We start from the raw sequence: 15,152 nt of genomic DNA, 5'->3' as shown, positions 1-15,152 counted from the left end.
GAGGTACCTGGCAGAAACAAAATCTTCTATAAAGGAAAATCGCTTAGACCTAAAGTTACTTGTACAATTTCTTATGTATGTTCAGGGCACACCATCTGCCCCCTCTCGTCCACACATTAAGAGGAAACACACCAGAACCAACACCCACAAGAACTCGAGTGAATTAATGGGCGAATCAGACACACTTTATGTTCACTAGATCAAAGACTGTCAGTAGTAAGCTATAAACCATAAAAAGAAACAGTAGATGTGGCATGGAGAAAAATTCTAAAATTGAAAATAATAACTCAATGGACGGCCAGCCTTAACATCAGATTAGTTATAACTGACGAGAGAAGCGAATCAAGAGAAGATACACAGAATGGAGAGGGAAAAAGAGCCAATAGAGAAGGCTTAATTATAGCCTTCTTATAGGAGGAGTCTTGGAAAGCAAAGAGAATGGGGCAGAAGCAATATTCCAAGTGATGATTGGGAACTTAAAAAACCCAACAAGCTACAAAACTACACGCGGAACAAATCCAGAGTAGGATACATTGAAGGATGAAAAACATACATCATGTGGTCATCTGAAGAAAGCTGATAAAACAATCAGACAAAATAGACTTTAACAAAAGGCATTACTGAAAATAATCCTGGTAGTCCCCAAAAACTGAAGGTTCAATTTACCAATAAAAGTTGTAAATGTATATACACCTAATAATCTGGGTCCAAACATATAAAAAAGGTTCAAAGAGGAACAAGCAAACCTGTAACAGTTTACAGTGTCAATACATCCTTCTCAGCAAACAGAACAAGCTTCAGGGAGATTTTATACACACAAATTGGACCACAGAGCAAATTTCAAACATCTTCAAAGGAGTAAAATTTAGAGTATCTGATTACAGTGCAGTTAAGGTAGAAACTGATAGTAAAAGGATAACTAGAAAACCACTACATCTAAAAAATCAAGAAATGTACATCTAAATAAACAACCCAAGGTTCAAAGAAGAAAGTACACAAGTATGCATTAAACTCAATGACAGTTCACATCAAAACTCTGAGAATGAAACAGACTATGCTTGGAATAAATTTAGAACTTTAAAATCATGTATCACACTAAGATGAAAACAATACCTCTCCTTTAAGCAAACAATTAACACAAATTAATGAAATAAAAACATACTGTAGGAAATGTCAACAAAGCCATAAATAAGTTGGTCTTTGATAAAAACTGAAGGGTAACAAGGGAGAGATGAGACAAACAGGGAGAAGAAAGAAAACCAACCTCAGAAATGACAAGGCCATCACTACAGAATCTGTGGACAGTAACATAACTGTTAAAGTGATATTAGCAACAATTTTACATTCACCTATTTGAAAATTTAGACAAAAATGGACAAGTTCCTTGAAAAATTTACCAAATCTGACAAATTTAAAAATCCAACTGTGTAATAAAATTATTAAATCTCTTCAATTCAGAATACCAGAGTGGGTAGCCATTCCCCCCCATATTTAATTTTATATTCAAAGAGAAATATATGCCCAAATGATTGCACCAGCCAATTCGATGAAACACTGATCATTATCCCAGGAAGGCAAATTTAACAATGTAAACAAAAAATCTCTATAATTCACTGTGTTAACAGAATAAAGGAGAAAAGCCAAAATCATCTCAATAAACCAAAAACCAACTCCTTCACATGTAATAAACTCAGCAAACTGGTAAAAATATGTACTCAATCCAATCAAAGATACCAATAGAAAGTCTACAGTAAACATACTTAAGGGCTTCCCTGATGGCTTAGATGGTAAAGAATCCGCCTGTAATGTGCGAGACCAGAGTTCGATCCCTGCATTGGGAAGATCCCTTGGAGAAGGGAATGGCTACCCACTCTGGCATTCTGGCCAGGAGAATCCCCATGAACAGAGGAGCCTGGTGGGCTACAGTGCACGGGGCCACAGAGTTGGACATGACTGAGCAACTAACACTTTCAAACATATTTAAAGAAGAAACACTGGTAACTTCCTGAGACAGGAACAAGATAAAGATGTTACCTGTTCTATGCAGTACTAGACTCGCTGTCCTGACCAGTGCAGCAAAAACAAAGTCAAATGTATAACCACTACAAAAGCAGAGAGAAAACTGCCACTGTTTCCTAATTACAATGGCATATGTTTATAGTAACAATCTAAACTTATTACAATAGTTTTAACAGGTTGTTTAGTATGATTTTAACACATAAAACCACACATTTTATATCCTGACAATTGGAAAATAAGTTTTTAGGACAGTATTGCAATACAACTTATGAAAATGAGTAACACCTATTTAAAAACAATACAGAAATTAAAGATGACCCAGACTTCTATAAATAGTAGCATATTCACATATAGAAGACTCAAAGGTGCTAATTTTTCCTATAGTTTCAATGCTCAATGCCCAGTCAAAAGCTCAACAAGTTTTTTCTTTCTTTTCTGGTATCACTTTATAAACTGGTTTTAAAATTTACGTGGAGAAACAAAGGACAGGAAATAGCCAAGCTAGGTCTAAGAAGATGCAGTGGGACTTGTATCACCATCTGAAATATGTTAAAGCACATTAAGTCAATACAGAAAACTAAGACCTCTATGGAATATAACACAGTTCAGACAGATTCATGTACGGATTTCCTGCAAAAGGAGAACTGCAGAGCTGCAGGAAAAGGATAGTTCTTTCAATAAATGCAAAAATTAGACTCACATATGGAGAAAAAACAAAAACATAACCAACCCAAAACAAAACCCACACTATTCACACTGCACTCAACTGAATTCCAGGCAGACTGCAAAGCTAAGTATAAAAGATAAAACAATAAAACTTCCCAGAAAAGACCACAAGAAACTATCTTCACACCCCAGGTAAGGAAAAGATTACTAAATGGCACAGAAAGCTACAGGCAGATAGAAGACTGAAAATACAACATCAGAATACTAACTAGGTGGTTTGTAACACAATGATGAAGAGCTTATATATAGGATATATTAAGAACCCCTACTAATACAATGAAAAAATATAAATCCACAGAACACCCAAAACCTTGTAAAAAGGGGATTTCCAAATGACCAACCTCACTAGTAACCTAGAAATGGCAACTAAACAACAACAAGTCATCATTCACCTACTAGAAAGAAAATTATAAAGCTTGACAAGGGCTGATTAGGATGTGGGAGTAAACAAGAACCTTTATACCTTTCCCAGTAATTCTACTTTATTAGGTAAATACAAAAATGTGTGCATATAGTCTCCAAGAGAGAGAATAGAAACTGCTATAGCCTTAACTGTAATACCCTCAAGCTGGAAATGCAAATATCCATCAATGATAGAATGGTATGTGAGACAAAGAATACTATGCATCAATGAAAATAAACCTATAGCTGCATGCAACATTCTGAATTTCATCAAAATTAAGCTGAAGTAGCTAGATACAAAAAAATATCTATTTTGATTGCATTTTGTGTTCAAAGAATAGGTACGATTAAATATGTTTACAAAGAGTAATCACTGTAAAAGCTAGGAGACCAATTACCTTCTGGAGGGCAAGGGGACAGGCCAGTGACGGGTGGGGCAGGAGGAAACTTCCCAGGCCCCATCGGTGCTGTGGTCTTGATCTGAATTGCGGTTACAGAGGTGCTCGTCTGGTGGGAACTTGCTAGGGCGGACATTTGTCTTCTCTATGTTACACTTCACACTAAAAAAGACTTTTCATTTCAGACACCTGCCATTTCTTAGAGGTTGCTGTTTCTACATTCACTCACGACTCCACCTACCTGGGTAACAAAGCAGAGGTCTGACAGTCCCCACTTCAACAGCGGCTGTTCCAGCAAGAGGAAGAGCTTTTGGAGAGGGTCGCACAAGAATGTGAATGCACTCAACACGACTCGACTGTAATTGTACAGTGGTTAGGATGTTAAATCTTCTCTTTTATATTTTACCACCATTAAAAAAAATGTGTAGTAGCTCCAGATTTCATAATCATATGATCCCTGAGCTATAGAAACAGTAATACTCTATAGGATGCTTTTATAGTCTTCAGTCCTCTGGCCTTTTGGTCATGGCCTGGGGACTAAAAGTACAATTCTATACATGCACTCTCCAGTAGGTAACAACGTGAGTTTGCAAAATGAATTTTATCTTTGGACTTGCAGCCTAATGTTTTTTTACTACAAAGCACTCAGTTTGCTCAATTCTAAGATGTGGAATAAAACAAAAGCTATTTAATATGTTGATAATTTCAGTTTTCTGTTATAATAAAACCTCAAGTGTCATTACAATATAGTTTTTACTGAGATAATCCCCTGAACCAGAACTGGAGGTGAGAGGTCATTCCTACTCTTAATGAGAAAATTAAATAAGACTTCAGTGATGTTTAACTAGAACTTTACAGAGAAGAGCTTTTGTTACGAGTTCTGCCCTCATTTACATGGAGATACAAATTCCTTTTTGGTTAGGTGTCTTCCCCTCACTTACCTATAAAAAGTCAAAATGAAATTTTCACTCTGGGCGGGGTGGGCGGAGGAAGGCATAACAAAATAGTAGGTCTCAGTTGAACTAGTTTGGGGGAACCCCATTTTGGTTCCATGAACTGCGTCAGTAAAAGCTATATTGTAATGACACTTGAGGTCTTAATGTAGCAGAAAAGTGAAATTAGAGATATATAAAAGTGAAATTATAGTAACTGCCTTTGTTTTTATTGCTTTTGATTCTCCACATGGGTTCTCTCAAACCTTTGTCAATGCGAACAAGAAGGAAGCGTGTGCTCAAGACTCGGTAAAGAAAAGATTTGTAAAAAGACAACACTTAACACAAAATTTGAATTAACTTTATTTTCCCTACAGTCAACAACTTCTCTGCATTGAATTTTAAAGCAACAAAGTAAGATAAAATCCCCCAAATGACAAGGTATCAGAAATCCAGATTCAGTTACACTTCATTTGTGAAAATGTTGGACCATTTTATTTGTCTGTAAAAGAACCATCATCTGGGTCAAAAATGAATTCTATAAGTCAAAGAATATTCTACACTTTGGAAAAAGAAAATTGGCAGTAACATTCTCACTGTATATTGTAAATTACACTTTTCTTCATAAAAGGTACATACTATTCTGCACTTTTCCACCAAAAACAGTGGTGTAAGTTATGCTTGTTTATATAAAAAAAAAAAAAAAAAAAAAAAGGAAAGATATCCTGTGGCAGGAAAAACCCTTTCTCTTTCACTTTTACTAAACAGGAGAAAAATTTCAAGTCTATATAAAGTTGCCTATGAGCTGGAAAGTGAACATGTTCAATCTCCATTGACATTTTAGTGCATTTTTTGACAACTGTCACATTTTTAATAAAAGAAAATGCACATAGCATTAAAGAGTGTTTCATCAAATGCTTAAGGGATTAACAAATATGGAGCAAAGGACAAAAGTCATTGTGATGGATGAAACTTGTAAAAATGAGAGAAAGCCAGAATTTTACAAATCCTTTGTCATTTTGAAGAGTCACACAAAACGAACTCTGGATACCTGTCCACTTTAAGGGTTTCTTCCTTAATCTTTTGTATGTAAACACAGTGCTCAACTCAGGAGTAGGACACCGAACCCCAGCCTGCTAACAAGCAACATTCTGTGTGTTGCCATGATTGCCAAAGGATATAAATTTAGCCCTTGAATGAACCATGTATGGTATCTGCTCTGTAAGTACCTGGTGAAAACAACTGCTAACAGCAGCAATAATGTTTCAACATTAAAAAACAAAACAAAACAACAACTACTTGAATCAATGAGTTAGAGGTCCATCTTTAAAACAGCAGCTTCTTCTCAGAGCAAACAGTAAGCAATAGAAAATGTACATTTGATGAAACATTCTTTGCACTGGAGAAACATGAAAATAAATATAGTTCAAGGAAGTACTCTTCTCAGACCTGTACTAGTTTACTGGTTCAAGAAGCTTGCATCACATTTTGTCATTTGTATTTTACATATTGCTATCTGGGTCATTCAAATAAAATGCAGGTCTTGTAAAAGAATAAAAAACCTTGACAAGTATGCATGTGCCAGGGACCAAATTAGAGGGTTCTTTGGTGCGATTTGTCCAAATTTTCAGATTTGAAGGATAATATGTACCAATAAAAAAAAAAAATCTGCTGTTAAGACATTTACAGCAGTGCTCTGTCTTGCTTCACATTACAAATCGAAAACAGCTGTTCTCAATAAGCCAATTTTATTTTTTAAATCAGGTGTTGCCAGAGTTTTGGATGTTAACCTGGACCAGTGATGGTTCTGTACCCTCCGCTGCTGTGAAACACGACATGAGCTAAAGGCAAAGACCGGTTCTCACAAAGACATCTGCTTCAAGTTAGGAACCAGAACAGTGTTTTTAAAGAGTCTTCTTAGATATTTTCTTGCCTTTCTTAAAAACTAGCTTATTTTTAATGTAGCCACGCTTCCTTTTCGCAGTCTAAAAAGAAAACAGAATACCTGGTGTTAGTGCAGGTTTCTTATGGATTAAAAATACGGATACACACATCGTCTACTGCAGAGTGGTGAAGACTGTCTTAATAAGCACTCAGCTCTTCCTGGGTCCGGTCTCCCTGAACTGTCAACAAGCACTCCCCACTGCTCTACACCGATGATGTGGAGGTCCAGGATGAGCTGGACAAGGTCCTCAGCTTTATGAGGAAAGACCACCACAGAGCTCCTCCAAAGCCTGTCTGTCATATGTCTTTGTCATCAAGTGAATGGACCCCAACCTGCCTTCTCAACCACGAAATGCTTAGCTATAATGACTCACATTTCTAAGCATGCTAGAGTATGCGTAGACTAAGGATTCAGAAACTGTTTCTGGTGCTCCTGATTTAGGCTCCAAGAATTAGCTATGTCAGAAATCCTAATTAACTTGGTAACTTCTGGAGCCCAATTCTCTTATCTGTAAAAGGATGACCTATACCTATCCACAAAAATAAAAGAGAATCAAGTTACCTGGCACATTCTCCAGCACTTAAATATTCAAAATGAAACAAAAGGCAAACACCAAGGGGAAAAAAAACAAAACTGTAACATCCTTTGAGTTTCATACATCTTTAAAAAAATACTGTCAAACTGATGTCTGTGGTGTAAGAAACAAATTACTGCAAAAATGTTTGCTATCTTAGAGTCTCACAAGATAAATCATATAAGACATGTGTCTGACAAATCTGACATTTTCATAGACACTGAAAACAAGCAACACTTTTTATCGTAATTCAATTCAACAGGTAATTCAATGCATCATCAAAGTTTGGGTTAGCAGTGGGTGAAGACTCAGAGACTGATCCCTCAATTCAATTCTCATATTTAAATATAACTATGGAGGTAGTTTCAGAAACTTTGGTAGCTCAGATGGTAAAGAATCCGCCTGCAATGTGGGAGACCCGGGTTCAATCCCTGGCTCAGGAAGATCCCCTGGAGAAGGGAATGACAACCTACTCCAGTTTCTTGCCTGGAAAATCCCCTGGACAGGAAAGCCTGGCAAACTTTAGCCCATGGGGTCGCGAAAGAGTCGGACACAAGTGAGCAACTAACACTTTAATTTTCAGAAACTTTGGCAAATGCTGTATCGTGTACGTACCTATTATGATGCTCACATTAAAACAATTTAAAATTTCTCCAACAGGAACAAAAATATGGGGCAAAATTCAATCCTTAAGATCACAAAAATTAACTACTGCTAGCTTGTCCACAATATATGTTACCTTATTAACTTATTAGGACAAAAAGTTAAAAAAAAATTCAGGGGGTACAATTTGTAAAACTTTAAACCAGGCCAAGAGTTTATTATCATTACCCCCAGATTTCTAACCTGAAACCTTTTCTAGGAGCTCCTGTAAGATGCCCCAGCTCTCTACAAGTGTGAAACTAGGCCCTCAGGGTGCTGGCTCTCTCGGAGCTCTGAACGGGTAGTGGCCAGACAGCTCTCACAGTGGCTGCTGTACTCACTCCCTCAAAAGCAGAAACTGGGATGGGGACAGGAAAACAAAACAAAAGGCATTCCTGCTAGTGTAAACTACCTATAAAGCCATGGAAATCAGAAATACAAGATTCACATTGGTGGCAACTAGAATATATGTTTGGGGCATACAAGACAGATGGATTTTTATTTATCCATTCACTTGTCTCTTTGGGAGAAATGATGGGAAGACAAAAGAGGCCAGATTAGGATCAGTAGGACTGCTAGTTCAATGGCTATGTTCCTCAGAAGAGGGAGACCTTAACGGGGCTGAGATGTCTGAGGAAGGACTGCCTGCCTTGGGACCGGCATGCGCTCTGGCCTCTGCACTGATGTGACCCACCGGTTTTCCCCACGGTGTGCTCACGAGACACCAATCACTTGACACAACTGACACAACGAGTGCCAGCTCTCTGACACGTTTCAATACATTAGTCAAGACGTGGTAACCTATTCCTGGCACAGGAAGTATTCATTTAAAGTTTCCATTTACATATCATACAGTTAATAGTTAGCACTTTTATAGGATAAACTGAATTTGTATTCTGAGCATATTTGAAGTATATTTTAAGTAATACAAAGTGAAAGTGTTAGTTGTTCAGTCATGTCCGACTCTTTGCGACTGCCATTCCCTTCTCCAGGGGATCTTCCTGACCCAGGGATCAGACCCTGGTCTCCTGCATTGGAGGCAGATCCTTTACTAAGACACCAGGGAAGCCCCTTCAATGATTTTAAATAACTGATCTGGACAATGTAAACACAAGCATCTTTCAAGACTTAAGACTGAAATCAGTCTAACAACAACTAGTATTATTAAGGGTTGTACTTTAAAATACAATCTTCATATTTCATCTGACTGTTCATTATTTTCCATCTCCCACAGAGGGCAAACCATATAAATACTCATTTTCAATAGTTTTTATAGCAAAGATTAGACCTATTTGGTTTAAGTGAGCTATAATGACCTCTAATAAAAGGCTTAATGTCTTATTAAGTATTACAAAAAGACTGCAATGGTCTAATCATAATTCTGCCTACAAGCTTTTTCGTGCCAATTATACTTAATAATTATCTAAAGATAAATTTTTTGAGGATTCAGGACTCAATTCAACTTGAGCTTTTTTTTAAATTCAGTGAATAATATAGTAACATTGTACTGAGACTGGAACGTGAAAATGCTATATAAATTTGCTTTGACCAAATGATCATGAATGAATCACAACTGCTACTGAGTGTCTGGCATTTTTACTTTCACAAAGGTTCAGAAACTGATGGCCACAGACACATCTTACTTTATAAACTAGTCTTTGTAATGGGAGTGGCACAAATTAAAGCCAGAATGTCTCTGAAAAATCTTGGCTCAGTTCACTGATAACCACTCTTCGCATGAAGAACTCTCCAGAAACAGCTGCTTCCTGTGGTAGCTTAAGTGCTTAGTTCATAAGGACTGCCCTCAGCAGGTTGGCACTTGATATCTACTTTGTATTTAAGCCTTGGTCTTTACAAATCTGGCAAATGAAAACCTATTAGCAATTTTCAATAATTTTTCAGACAAACCGACCGATCTTGAGTTATTATTTTATAGACCTGACTTCATTTGGTACCCACCTTCTTTGACAAATACTTCTGTTTGGGGAAAATGTTGGTTACTCGAGGTTTGTGGTCTAGTGTCTCCCTGTTATCAGGGGCTTTCACTTTATATATCCTTACAAGCCAGTGCTCTGACGTGAAGGCCTCCTCCAAATGCTTGAATTTAATGTCCTTGTTTCCAATCTCAGCATTACGTGTCCGATCAAAACCTGGAGGTGTACGGAAATCCAGCTGCAAAAGCGACATGAGTAGTGGATGTTAAACATACTGGAAAACATTCAGTATTAGAAGGGAGTGTTATCACCAGAGCACAACTCTCTTTTTAAACTAGGGAAACAGAAGCAGAGTGATATACTGTTAACCAGTCCTCATATGCTGCTAAGCAGAGAAGAAGAAATCAGCAAGTGAGAAACTCAATGCATAAGAATTAGAATGGACGAGGGGCCTGCAGGCACAAAAAACCCACAACAGCAAAATGAAATCCATGAAAACCCTTCTTACAGGTTTTCAGAGCAAACACAGAAGGGCCTCCCTACCTGGACCTTGCACTACCAGGTTACTTTGCCAGCCTCAAAGTTCTTCATCTGGCAATTCTGCATGACTGGCTCCTTTCTATTCTCTGGTCTCAGCCCAAATACCATAACTTCAGGGAAATCTTTTCTTTAGATTGATGACTGATTCTTTTATTCTTTTACTCTATAGTGTTTGTTGCTAAAATTTTTATTTTCAAAATTATCTGCATCCTCCACTAGGAGGTAAGGTGCACGATGACTTTACCTTATTCAGTGTGGCTCTATCTCACCAGTGCTACTTGTGAAATCAGAGCACAAGTAAGCCTGATGCTAAACATCCTGAAAGTGGCAACTACAAAGGACATTAAACGAAACCAAGGGAAGATTAACCAGGACAAGAAGAGAGAAAAATGGAGGGAAGGGAGAGGATTTTAAGAAATTCTCAGAGTAGGTTTATGCTGTCACATAGAACCTAAGTGAATTCAATTTAAAAATAAGACCAGAAAACAAATCTCGTCCAATGAGGGAATAACTTGTTATTACATATCTTACAACAGGAAAGTTATTATACTTCATGTCTTGAACATATTCTTGAGTAGGGAAAGGCATCAAAATGAATGCATGCTAGATGCATGGCTTAGAGCTCTCGATCAGACAGGAAAAACAAAGTCCTTTAATGCTATTATTAGTGAATAGAGAAACTAATCTTTCACCCATTTTCTGGGGCAGCTAATTATTGTGCCCTTAGTGCTTCTCTCTTAGCATAACATGAGTTTAGAGACCAGGCAGTTTGCCTTCAAAAGAAATCAAAACACTAACAAAAACTTAAACCTAGTAGTAAAATTATTATTTTTTAAAGCTACTTGCTTTAAAAAATTCCAAATGAATAATGCAGAAGCGTTATCTTGATCCGTGGTTTTTTCCTCTGCCTTCTGGTATCAACCAGAAAGCAGCATGGAACCAGAAAGTTTTCAATATAACCTTAGTATGAAGGTGTAACTTGGTATGACAGTCATGCAATATAAAAGTTAGGAAGAACAGTAGAGGCTACCAGGAGCCCCATTGTATACAGATAAGGAAAAAACCAAGCCCAGGGAGAATGTGACTCATCCAAGGATTACATGATATGATAGAGCCCGATCTGGACCCCAGGCTTGTGACAGTTGCTGTTCGTTCCTTTTGCCACAATGCTTCCCTGTCCATTTATTCCTTTCATTGACTAAATCTTTTGTAGCACATCATTCTAATTTTCTGGGAAACGCTGACCTAGAGAGTCCCAGCTATTTGAGGTAATGGAGAACAGGGAGAGAATAAATGTGTGAAGTGACTAAATAATCCAACCCTTTAATTTCCAGCCTCCCCTCACCAGGCAGTAGAGTAAGCTACTTAAGATCACACTGCTTCCCAAGACCTCTCGCTGGGAGAGCAACGTTTTCCAAAAACATGAAGTCAAAAAAAAAAGCAGGATGGCAGGCAAGGGTTGGATTTAAGCCTCTATTAATTAACATTTTGGAAAGAAACCTCTGCTCTAAAAAATATTTCCTCATTTTTCACACAGAAGTTTCAGAAAGTAAATAGAGTAGAAAAAATTTTAGATGAGCACAGTTTTCTTTAGAGCACAACCAAAATATTATCCTGCTTTTTAGAGTCAAACAAGACTATTGTTAAAATATTCCTGTGAATAAAGATTACAGAAAAAGTCTAGAATAAAGCTTATAAAATAAAGATTATAGAAAAAAACAAAGATTATAACTAACCTGCATTTCTCCAAATCTGTAGTACGACATTTTATACATAAGGCAATTCAACAAAGTAGGGGATCCTGCTTTGTCTACACGGAATTCTCCTTGTGAGGTGAAATAGTCACTTTCCTATAGGAAAGAATCCAGAAGTGTCTGTGTCAGTTTAATATAACATATTCACAACTACAGGTTCCCCTTTTCATTTCCCCATAAGAGCTAGCTTTTGAGGTTATCTTCATAAAGCCCTATTTAGTTAAATCTCAAAAAAACACAGTATCAGAAGACAAATTTATAAATTTAATGTGATCTCTTAAAAACCCACAAAACTATCATGGGTGTTTAATACTCAGTCCAGAAATTATTTATTAAAAGAAAAAAGTATCCAAGAAAACATAAAGAGAACAATAGTTTGCTGGATGAAGGAGAGCAATTAATTATACCAGATTTTAAACCATGTTATAATAAAACCTCAATAATTATTAAAAAAAAAAATGGCACCAACACCATGAATTAATACCAGGTATGCTGACTCTCTCCAACTGTGTCCCCTTCCCCAGCCATTCATTGTTCCTTTTCAGAGTTTTCCTAAATTTGTCTTATTTTTCCATATGAATGTCAAAACAATTTTTTTAGTTGGGAGGGGAACATTTAGAAAACTCTTACAGCAATTTTTATTGTAAGCTCATCAAGTTTATAAATTAACCTCTGAGAGGGCCAATCTGATACTATTGACAGAAATTTCTTTTCTAGGAATTTATCCTACAGAGATACTAAAATATGGGCAAAATGATGAGTGTAGAAAGTTACTTATTGCACCACCGTTTCAGATTAAAAAACTCGAAAAATCTTAATATCCATTAATAGGGACAGGTTAAATAAATCATAGTGCACACACGCAATGGAATACACTATACAGATGTAAAAAAACAAATGAAGAAGGATCCCCATATTTTAATATGTGAAGATCTCCATAGAATATTGTGAAGTAAAAAAAAAACCAAGAACAATGTATATATTTTCCTACTAGTTATCTGCTTCAATTAGAGTAAGAAAATAACAAGAGATTACCATGGACTTTTTTTTCTTGGGGGGGGATACACTTTTACTGTATGTCCCTATATATATTCATTTTGTGAACCATGTGAATGTGTAAATTACTTCCTCCAAAGCACAGAAAATTAAGATTTTTCTCTACACAAATGTTCAAAACATATCTCAATCTATCATGTCAAAATTTTAACACTGCTAAAAGCAAATCCACAAGTGAAAACTCACATACTTGGAAGATTAAGACCAATGTAAATACAAGGAAATACTATTTATTAATGGTAGTTAAGAGATAATGTCGGGTAGTTAAGCATTTATGTTTAAACAGGAAATCTGGGGTTTTACTCAACTTTACCCCTGTCACACATAACACATTCCCATGTTTTCCCAAAAGGTCCTTTTATTCTGGATCAGCAGTGAATCCTACTCTCCTCTTTTATGCCTTCATCATGTAACCTCACTGCTGGGTGCCCATCCTCTCTGAGCTCGTAGCTGAGTGGGAGGATACAACACAGTCTACCTACAAAACAGGCTGGACATGACCTGATGAGTAGAGACATGGATGTACCACAGAAGGACCTCTGCCAAGGGGACAGAACTATTGTCAGGAAGGTACCCCAAGAAGAAAAGATTATAACATGAATGTCAGATGAGCCAAGGAAAGAAAACACAAACCAAGTTTCATGGGCTAGGGGAGAGTGACAGAGTGGAAAACGTTGCTAGCAGGACAAGAAGCCAGCAAAGGGAAGTATTAAGGGGTGGCATTTTGAGCTAAGTGGTTTTGATTTTGTACCAATGCTTTCCTATTTCAATCATCATTCTGATTATTCTAAACCAGTCATGAGGCTGTGGGTTCATCTATGTTACCAGAAAATCTCATAACAGCACTACAAGTGAATTATTCCTGGCATCTCTATTAGTTATCAACTGAAATGGCCCTAATCACCACTGTTAACACTAGAACCTAGAACAAGACCTACCGCTCGAACCATATAATGCTGACTGGCCAAAAAACAACTTGCCCAAAGCACCAAGCTGACAGCGGCAGGGTTTAGTTGCAGCTCTTATCTGTCTGCTATTTTCTTCCGAGGCACCTTTTCTTAAACTAATGGAGGCTTAAAAAAAAAAAAAAAAAAGCTGTAAAGTAACATGATCAATGTCATGTTAAAATTGGGAGAGGAAACAAAGGCAAAGACAGTAATTTGAAGGCTACTGTCCTATTTCAGGTTTATGAGCACTGGGGTCAATACCAGAGTGGAAGCAACAAAAATGGAAGGAAAGGGCAAATGGGAGAGGCTGTAGGAGTAAAAGCAAGGATCTTGAAAAGAAATTGTTTCCTAGAGGAGAATGGGAGTACCAGATTTCAAAAGTTTTAAACCTGGGAAAATGCTTATGCTGGCTTTAGTAAACAGTAGAGTGAGGGACTGCTCTGGAGACAGGATGATGATAACAAATACAACGCAGTCAGAAAGGGAAGAGGGTTACCTGCACTCTGGGAACGGTCCTTCACACACCAACAAGAACCTAGTTTCTTACCCGAATATCTTTTGGATGTTCCCCTTCAGCTATCCTAACCATCCAGAGAAACTTGTTGATGTCATCACCAGAATAGCCAATAACCCCTCCAAAAATAATCAAAACATAATCTACGTCCAGACTCCTCATGATTTTATAGGCTGCTGTTTCATTTGAAGACATAGCTTTTCCTACCTAAAGAATAAAAAAGTGAGAATATGTGTTCTTAGTTCCAAAATAACACTAAAAATAAACATGAATGCACATTTTTACCTTAAAATAGAATGCATCTCAAGTTTGATTTACATGGAATTCCTTTTATAGAAACAATCTGCTATAAATTCAACAAATTCATGAGATTTATAAGCACCTCCCTTACTATAACCAACTACAGCATGTCAAAATCAGGATATGAGCTCATATTTTCCTAATAATTTGGTCGCATTAAATTAACATTTTAATATGAAAGCAAACAAAAAAAGCTTAAAAGAAGTAGAATTTCTCAAAATCCCAGGCTGGGGATGACCATCTGTCTAGCTACAACAAATATATCCTTTTCTTCAGTCTACCAAACACCTGATGATTAGCTCCAACACTAAATACAAACAAAATTCATTTGGCTAACACCTAGCTATCTATTTAAAATCTTTCGAGAACAGAGAGGTGATTAATTAACGTAAGTTAGTTCTGTAACAGCTAGAGTGAACATAATGTGCATGTTCATAAAACACAGTGCACTTGCTTTACACATCTGCAA

At 36.9% G+C, this 15,152-nt stretch overlaps 1 protein-coding gene across 1 annotated transcript in view; it reads right to left on the bottom strand.

Moving 5' to 3' along the window:
* Window positions 1–4,816: 4,816 nt before the first annotated feature.
* STT3B (STT3 oligosaccharyltransferase complex catalytic subunit B) overlaps window positions 4,817–15,152 on the bottom strand; it is a 104,174-nt gene continuing 93,838 nt past the window's right edge. The window contains exons 13-16 of the mRNA XM_025272339.3: window positions 14,417–14,590; window positions 11,849–11,962; window positions 9,598–9,810; window positions 4,817–6,462 (exon numbers count right to left, since the gene is read on the bottom strand). Of these exons, the coding sequence (XP_025128124.1) occupies window positions 6,382–6,462; window positions 9,598–9,810; window positions 11,849–11,962; window positions 14,417–14,590 (582 nt within the window). The 3' untranslated portion in view covers window positions 4,817–6,381. The remainder of the gene's footprint in view (window positions 6,463–9,597; window positions 9,811–11,848; window positions 11,963–14,416; window positions 14,591–15,152) is intronic.

The sequence above is a fragment of the Bubalus bubalis genome, chromosome 21, assembly GCF_019923935.1.
Source record: "Bubalus bubalis isolate 160015118507 breed Murrah chromosome 21, NDDB_SH_1, whole genome shotgun sequence".
Taxonomy (NCBI): Eukaryota; Metazoa; Chordata; class Mammalia; order Artiodactyla; family Bovidae; genus Bubalus; species Bubalus bubalis.
Note: the sequence above shows the minus strand (reverse complement) of the source record. Positions and strands in the feature narration are given on the sequence as shown.